Source organism: Benincasa hispida, chromosome 12, assembly GCF_027475165.1.
Source record: "Benincasa hispida cultivar pf3 chromosome 12, pf3_genome.v1.1, whole genome shotgun sequence".
Taxonomy (NCBI): Eukaryota; Viridiplantae; Streptophyta; class Magnoliopsida; order Cucurbitales; family Cucurbitaceae; genus Benincasa; species Benincasa hispida.
Window position 1 is genome coordinate 40,292,896 of NC_143489.1, and position 8,568 is coordinate 40,301,463.

At 35.4% G+C, this 8,568-nt stretch overlaps 1 protein-coding gene across 2 annotated transcripts; it reads left to right on the forward strand.

The window, feature by feature from the left end:
- The first annotated feature begins 1,833 nt into the window (after positions 1–1,833).
- On the forward strand, positions 1,834–7,819 carry LOC120067872 (Pentatricopeptide repeat (PPR) superfamily protein). Of its 2 annotated transcripts, none has more exons than XM_039019482.2 (2): positions 1,834–3,871; positions 6,313–7,040. In XM_039019482.2, the coding sequence occupies exon 1, from the start codon at positions 2,165–2,167 to the stop codon at positions 3,785–3,787; it is 1,623 nt and encodes a 540-aa protein (XP_038875410.1). In that variant the 5' UTR covers positions 1,834–2,164; the 3' UTR covers positions 3,788–3,871; positions 6,313–7,040. The 2 variants fall into 2 exon arrangements, with proteins under 2 accessions (XP_038875410.1, XP_038875411.1); XM_039019483.2 differs by lacking the exon at positions 6,313–7,040 and adding an exon at positions 7,477–7,819 and having other exon boundaries at positions 1,837–3,871.
- Positions 7,820–8,568: the final 749 nt, after the last annotated feature.

Consider the following 8,568-nt stretch of genomic DNA (forward strand, 5'->3'; position numbering starts at 1 on the left):
ATCCTCGTGTTCGATTTCCTTCAGTCATATGTAGACCATTCAAACACGTCTGAGTTACTTCATAAAAAAGTTATAATAGCTTCTCTCTCATTAACTCCCAACCTTATCCCAATTCTAATTCTTTGGGTGTCAGATAGTAATGGGATAGACTCTAATGGCTCAATTGGCTTTCCCTGAGGTCTCAGCTTTAGCTTCTTGCTCAGGATTAGTAACATCATCTAGGTCTGCTTCATTATTATTTTCTTGTCTTGGATTTCCATCATAATCTATTCCAAAAGGACCAACGTGGGAGTGTAACATTCAAACTTGCTAGGTGGCAAACTTTTACTAGCTACCTTTTCTGGCGTCACCTGTCACTCTTCTGTCCTTCTTTTCTTGCTTTCATGTTAATCCTCATCTTCTCGTCCTCTTGACCTATGATGGTCCGAACAGGTGGCTTTCTCTTCTTGACCACCTATCGAGTGAAGAAGTTCCCTGTGCTCATGTAAGTCTGTACCCAGGTCAGATTTTTCTGTTTGTTCCATCCTTCGAACTCCTGTCCGCTCACCCCTTCAAACAGACGATTGCTTCTGGTGTGTGTAAGATCTTCTGGGCTGACTCTTGGCTGGAGCATAATTTCGAATAATAGAAGTTTGAGAATGGTGATCGATAGGTAGATGCTTCCTCAGGTCCGGATTGTTCGCTTATTTGTCGTTCTCTCCCAATATTAGCTTTTTCGATGCCTTTGCTCCAAGAACCTTGGACTCATCCACCCTTTCAATCGTTGGACCTTTACTTTTGGCCAGGTCTCGGACAACTAGTGTGGTGCTCTGACCCAATGGATTGTGCTTTGGTTTTCCATCACACTTGTTTTCCTTAGGTGGATCCACAACATTCTGCTTGATGGCCTCAATGATTGGGTTTAGGTGTCTGAGCATCTCCATTATCTGGTTCAGGTTTTGATCTAAGCTATCAACTTTGGAGCTAGAGCCATGCACACATCAGTTGGCTCACTCACAAGCTGGTAGGTCTCACCCACTTGAGTTTTTGGAATACATGTAGGTTGTCGCCTTAGGTGACATTCATGGTTTGAATCATCCCCATCAGTTGAGAAATTCTCTTTCTTCACATTGTTGCTCATGGTTCAAATACAAGATATACTGGTAGGACCAAAATATTTTTCTATTTCTCTCCCCATAGACGGTGCCAACTGTTGATATTGAAAATCGCACCAATAGTGAATTTATATTTTTAGAGGGAGATTAGCCCAATATCCTGTAAAATGAACAAAGCTAAACATCGATGATGTGATGTTGAGCTAAATCTACTCTGACATTCAAGTTAGAATCATGTTTGAAAATGACCCAATTGGTTAAGTATGAGTTTTAAAACATACCTCTCTTTGATTACAACTCTAGGTCGATCCTTAGCAACTAAAACTGGCACAACCTTTCCACTTCCAAACCACTACTGGTCTTTAATTCACCCATTACCCATCTGAGCCGTCATTGCCTGAGCCGTTACACACCTCAACCTTCAATATGCTCGGCTCTTGGGTAGAATTCTAACGCTTGCTTAACTAATTACTATTTGCAATATAATTATCTCTTTAATACAATAATTAATTAATGATTCAATTACATGAAATGGAAATGGACATCTTATTAGTCTCTAAATCAATTATCTTAAAATGCACTTTTTAAAGTAAATATATGGCTCATGCATGGTTCATGCATGTCTAAGCCATACCAAAAACTCCCTATAACATTATGGCCTTCACATGGCCAAACCATGCAAAAATTCCACTAATATATATATATATATATAAAAGCCTCCTCCAAAATCGCGTTCTTTACCTCAAATAGGCTCAAGTCCAATTGGTCCAATTGAGGTTGAACTTAATTGTGGGGCGCCCTCTTGCAAGGCTCCCAAGCCGACCCCCTCATGGGATTGGTTGCAAGATAGGTGCTCTCCCGGTGCGCCAAGTATTTTTCGAGCTTCATTTTTTTTCCAAGTGCTCTTTTCTTAGTGCTATGGGTGGGCTGGACTGCAAGGGCAAGTGTTTCTGTAACTCGCTCTTACATAAAGAAGAGGAGAGAGGAGATTGTTTATTTCCCAGAAAATTGAATGGATTGCTCATATAATTTCCATAAATATTTCTTCAGTTCCTCGAATTTTGCTAATCATGGCATTACTTCGCCAAAAACTGTCATTATTTGGTCTCTCATCATCCAAAAATTCTCTCTGCTTATCCACACGAAAGCTCATCTCAATTGCAGCTGCAGATGAACTTATCAACGACGATGCAACTGTCAATTCCATATGCGATTCATTCACAAGACGCGAAAGCTGGGACACTCTTACTCGAAAATTCCAGTTGCTCCAACTAAACGATTTCTTGGTTCAAAAAGTCCTGCTCAAATTCCAGCAACCCGTTGATGCCAAACGCGCTCTGGGGTTCTTCCACTGGTCGGCCAAGAGGAAGAATTTCAATCATGGGTCTCAATCCTGCGGTATTATGATTCATATTTTAGTGAAAGCGCGGCTGGTAATCGATGCTCGAGCTTTGCTCGAGTCAATTTTGAAGAAAAATGAGGGAAGCTCTTTTGACTTTTCTGTTGTAGATTCTCTATTGGATTCCTATGAGGTCACTAGTTCATCCCCATTTGTGTTCGATTTATTGATTCAGACTTGTGCTAAATTGAGATTGATTGATTTTGCTTTGTGTGTTTGTTCCCGCTTGGGGGAACATGGGTTCTCGTTGAGTCTGATAAGTTTCAATACTTTGATTCATGTTGTGGAAAAATCTGATGAGAATCGTAAGGTTTGGAAAATTTATGAGCATATGATCCGGAAAAGAGTTTACCCAAATGCGATTACTACTAGAATCATGATTAATTCGTTATGTAAGGAAGGTAAATTGCAAGAAACTTCTGATATGTTGAATAGAGTCCATGGCAGTCGTTGCTCTGCTTCTTTGATTGTCAATGCTTGTTTGATTTACAGGATTTTGGAGGAGGGAAGAGTTGAAGATGGTGTAATGTTGTTGAAGAGAATGTTGCAGAAAAATATGGTTCTTGATGACATTGCTTATTCACTGATTGTTTATGCTAAAGTGAAAACTGGGAGTATAACATCCGCATGGGAAGTGTTTGAGGAAATGTCTAAAAGAGGATTTCAGGCAAATTCTTTCATTTATACCTTGTTCATTGGTGTCCATTGTAGAGAGGGAAAGATTGAGGAAGCTCATTGCTTAATGCAAGAGATGGAAAACATGGGTTTGAAGCCATATCCTGAGACCTTTAGTCTTCTCATTGAAGGGTATGCTACATCAGGACATTCAAAAGAAAGCTTGAGAATGTGTGAGAAAATGTTAGAAAGAGGGTTTCTTCCCAGTTGTTCAGTTTTCAATCTGGCAATAGCTAAGATTTGTGAGGAAGGAGATGTGAAAAAGGCTAATGCATTGTTAACCATTTTATTAGATAAAGGGTTTATACCTGATGAAACCACTTACACCAATCTAATTATAGGATATTGGAAAAGTGGTGAAATTCAGGAGATTCTTAAGCTTTATTATGAAATGGAAGCTAGATTGCTGTCTCCTGGAGTGTCAGTTTTTTTTGCACTCGTTGGGAGCCTCTGTCAATATGGGAAATTGGAGGAAGCAGAGAAATATTGGAAGATTATGAAAGATAGTTCTCTAAAACCTAGTCTACCTATATATCAGACATTAACCTTGTTCTACTTGAAGAAGGGTAATAGAGCAAAAGCTCAAGAACTGTATAATGAGATGATGTTCAATGGATAGAACATTATCTGTTTCTAAGCATGTGCAGGTTTCAAGTTTCAACGGAAGGGTAATTTACATCCAAAGAAGCTACTCAATTGAAAGGTAATTATTGGTGCCTTTTATTTATTTATTGACTTAACTTCAGTATGAAAGAAATCGGAGCTCTTCTAATTCCAATAGTTAAAAATCAATTATCGACTGTTTATTAGCCTAGCCTTTATATGATAAGGGAGGGGTCAATTTAAGTGGAACTGTTATCTTCAAGAAAACAATGGCTATGGTTTCTGTTGGCCGTTTGTGCTAATTCTTGAGGCTACTTATCTGCATTTTTATGTATATGAATGGATCAAGAAGGCTTAGAAGTTTGACCTCTGATAACTTCCGAGAGTACACTTTGTGACGAAGTAGCATTGATCAAGGTAATCAGGGCTGGATCTTTCTCATGCCACTGCTAATTCTCAGGATTCACTCGAGGAGGTTGACCTTCAGTTCGAATGGTGCGATCTGGTGGAGTAATGGTTCCATCAATATATTTGACAACTTGTGAGCCTTGAGAATCAGAGAAATCTAGAATATCCAAAGAATGTAATTAGACAAATCAAGATGAGCGGATATGAAACTGCAAATGTTCATGAGAAGAAATTAAATTGAGGAATTGTGAGAATTCTGTTGATCTGCTATCACTAGCAAGCTTTAGCGCAAAGTAGGGATGTACATGGATTGGGTTGAGGATATTTTTCGAACCAACTCAAAAATTTGGATTGGTTTGATTGACAACCTAAATGACCCAAATAAAGTTTCTAATCCAACGCAACCCAACCCTTAAATTTCGGATTGGGTTGGGTTGTCTGATTATAATTTTCTTTTTTAATGAAAAATATGTAAATTTATATACAACACATGACTAATAACTAAAATCTCATAAAATTAAGATGCTAAATATCATATCTATGATATTTATTGTAAACTTTAAATAAAGACAAATATCATAATAATTAAAAGAAAAATATTAAAAATTCAAAAATTAATCAATACAAAGACATCAAACTTTAAACAAAGAGGAATATATATATATATAAAAAGTTCAGGTTGGGTTGGGTCAACCCAATTTTTTTTAGCCAACCCACAACCCAACCCAATCCAATAAAAATAGAAAAATTCAACCAAACCCAACCCAATAAAAATAGAAAAATTCAACCCAACCAAATCCATACATTTTGAGTTCGGTAATCCATGTTGTTCGAGTTGTCGGGTTATTTGAACACCCCTAGCACAAAGGAGGGAATTTTGGAAGCATGGTCCAAAAAAATACGTGTCTTACTACTCTGATACCATAGATTCTCAGAAAATTGATAAATTCTCCTCTCATTTATTAGGAGCCATAAGGCAGTATTTATACAGTTATAGAGGATTCAAAAATAAACTGTCTATCTTAGTCAGTAAACTCAACTATACGTAACAGAAAATAACAAACTCACAATGTACTTCATTATTAGATAGGTGCTACATTAAATGACATGTTACTTCGATGAGGGACTTTTTGGTTGGACTCTCTGGTTAGTTTCAGGTTAGGTTTCTTCGAGTTTTGAGCTTTACTTCTAATGGGCTCTGGAGTCATTAGGTAAATAGCACATTTGTTAGATAGCAATACTTTTAGGATTGAAATTTGAAGTTGATGAGAAGATACAGTTGAAGAACTCCACTTTGAAGGAAAGCAAGGTGATAAAAATGCTATTAGGATAAAATAAGGAATATTATTAGAGTATTAAGGATATAATTATTATTAGTTTAGAAAACTTTTTCGGGAGTTTTTTTTTTATTTTTTTCCTTTTCTTGGGGGGCGGGGGGGAGTAGGAATTATATTGTAGTTATTCCATCCTTTTCAATAGTATTCTAGTTCTATTCTGGTTCGAATTGCAGGAGTAATATATACTCACTTTCTTGAATTATAATAGGTCTCTATTCTGTGATTGAGCCTAAAATTCCTCCTTATTTTCTTTCTCAACCATTAAAACTCTTAGGGGATGTTTGAGGCAAGGAATTGGTTATTATAATCTTAAGCTATTATGGATTATAATAGTTTGTGTTGGGGGTGTAGATTATTTTAGTTTGGATTAGATGAGTATGTGTTTGAGATGTAAACTATTTTAGTTTGAGAAGGAAATAGTAAGCACTATAGTAAAGAATAAAAAAAATGATGAACGTAAAATAGTAAAAACTGTAGCAAATAGTTGATATTGTAGTAAATGAGGATCTTGAAATAGTATTGACTGTAGTTAATTGGAGACTATAAAATAGTATTTGCTGTAACAAGAGGTGGTTATTATAGTTTTATGATAGTTTTTGCTCCAAATGTCCCTTCAACGAAACTTTAGCAGTGATAACTACTTGGTTTATTTGTTGTTGCTTCTATCAGTACATACTTTTCTTGAGATGACCTGACGATGTGATAGTGCACTTTGTGAGTAATTTTTAAGACCTATTTATTTCTAGTTTTGATGATTAATTGGTCATTTGCTTGCACGTGTTCATTTATTTGGTAGAAATCAAGCAATTAGAGCAGAAACAGAGGATTTGAAGGAATTATGATTGAAAATTGGGTCAGTTGGCCAAAATTGGGTGAGGATGTTGAATCAAGGAATTAGAATGGGAGTAGCATGGAAATGTTGTTCAAACAGCATCGAGATGCTGCAAAACTGAAGCCGAAAAGCAGTCGAGGCAGCATTGAGGTGCCACAAAAGAGTGTCACAAGGCTACTGGGTAGCACAATGGTGCTAGTTTGCAGAGTCATAGTGCAACCTATCTTTTTGGGTTTTTTTGTCAATTTTTTTTTATTAGTTACCATGAAAGATTTACAGAAGACCTCTCCAGTTAGAGAGGAGGGAAGAAAAGTTACAATAATGAAAAAGGAAGAAAAGTTACCATACTGAAAAAAGGGAGAATATTTACACCATGTCACAACCAAAATAACTATAGCATCAAAAAAATTTAGGTTAGGTAAGCTCCAAGAAAATAATGTTATATTTTCTTCATGCCAAAATAGTCCAGCAAAAAGCTCTCACAAAATGTTCCTATAAAAGCTTGTTTCCTTTTTGAAAGGATGACCCTCCACAGTATATGCAAGAAAGATCTTTGGGAACAAATAATCGGCATGACAACATTTATTTTTCTTGTCTCCCTTAACTTTCAGTAACTTTCAATGGAATTTTAGTATCGAATTTTGTTGTTTAGACTTGGTTATGATCAACTCAATTTTATATTTTTGAGGTTATATATTCTTTGGTGGTTATGACTTAATGAATTGAGGGGTGTTTGTGGTTCCAATTTGGAATAGGTTGAGTGGGCTAGGGAAATTTTCTAGTACATGGTAGTGCCTACTGTTCCCATTCATAATTTGACATGTCATCATATGATACATTACTTAATTATTTGTTGTTTCTTGGATCTCACATAATTATTACATTCTACTACTCTCATTCATAGTTTGACACGTCACCCATTCTACCATAGTACTAGAATATTTTCCAATGAGTTTTAATAGTTCAGACAGCGTTTAGTGCGTGTGTTAAAATAATAGGGATTTAGGGCTATTTTAACCCTCATTTTACTAAAGTAAAACTATTTACAACTCAATGGTTAAAATAACCAATTCTTCTCCCCTCCAATGTTTTTATACCACGACAACTAACACTGATGATCATCTTCAGCTGCCAACTCCAACGAAGGTCATCTCCGTTGCCCAATTTTGGTGATGACCACTTCCGGTGACTACCTCTAGTGGCCAACTTTGACAACCACCTACACAACCAACTCTAGTGGGCAATTGTAGTGATCACTTTAACGACCAACTCTAGCGAAGACCACCTGTAATACTAGCATCGATGACTCCATTTGGCAGCCAACTCCAATAATCATCTTCAACGACCATCTATGCGACCAACTCCGACGATCACCTCTAGTGATCATGAAAAATATTGGTGTGAATGGTAGGAAATGACATGAAAAAAAATTGTTAAAATAAATGAATTTAAATAAATCCTCGTACTTATATACTATAATTGTTAAAATTGGGCCTCAAAAGGTAGGAAATAACATGAAAAAAATGTAGGGAATAGATTATTTTTTCAGATTTTTATCCATTTCTATGGAAGAATAAAATAAATTCTAACGCAAACAAACATTTTAATTTTTAGAAAAACCAAATTTAACAAGAGTTTAAGGGCCATTAGTTTTATAGATTTGCAAGTTTTGGGCCCAATTTTAATAATTGTGTACGTTCCAGTATCCTAAATTGTTTTATGATTACAACTATATGCTTTAATGAGTTGAGCTAGGTAAAAATTAAGAAATAACTTTGGTTAATTTATGTAGTTAACAAAATATGATATTTAAGGTACCATTACTTATATAATAAAAAGGAAAATTATTTCAAATGGTAAAATTGTTGAAAATAATTATAAGATATAGCAAAATTTTATAACTATAATTGATAAGACATTGATAGACACCGATAGACTTCTATCAGTATCTATCAATGTATCATTGATAGACACTTAGTGTCATCAGCATCTATCTTTGATAGTTTTAAAATTTTGCTATTTTGTTGTAAATATTTTGGTTCATTTTTTTATATTTAAAAACAACCCTAATAAAAAAATAGTAGAAAAAATCTAAACCTAGACTAAAATAACATGCACTCCAAACTGACTACCCAAACTAAAATAGTTTGCATCCAAAATATTGATTATTATAACCTAAGCTATTTTAGTTTATACCTTGAAAATAGACTATTATAACTC

Excerpts from the sequence above, each read along its gene's own strand:
- LOC120067872 (XM_039019482.2), top strand. The coding sequence starts at position 2,165 with ATGGCATTACTTCGCCAAAAACTGTCATTATTTGGTCTCTCATCATCC.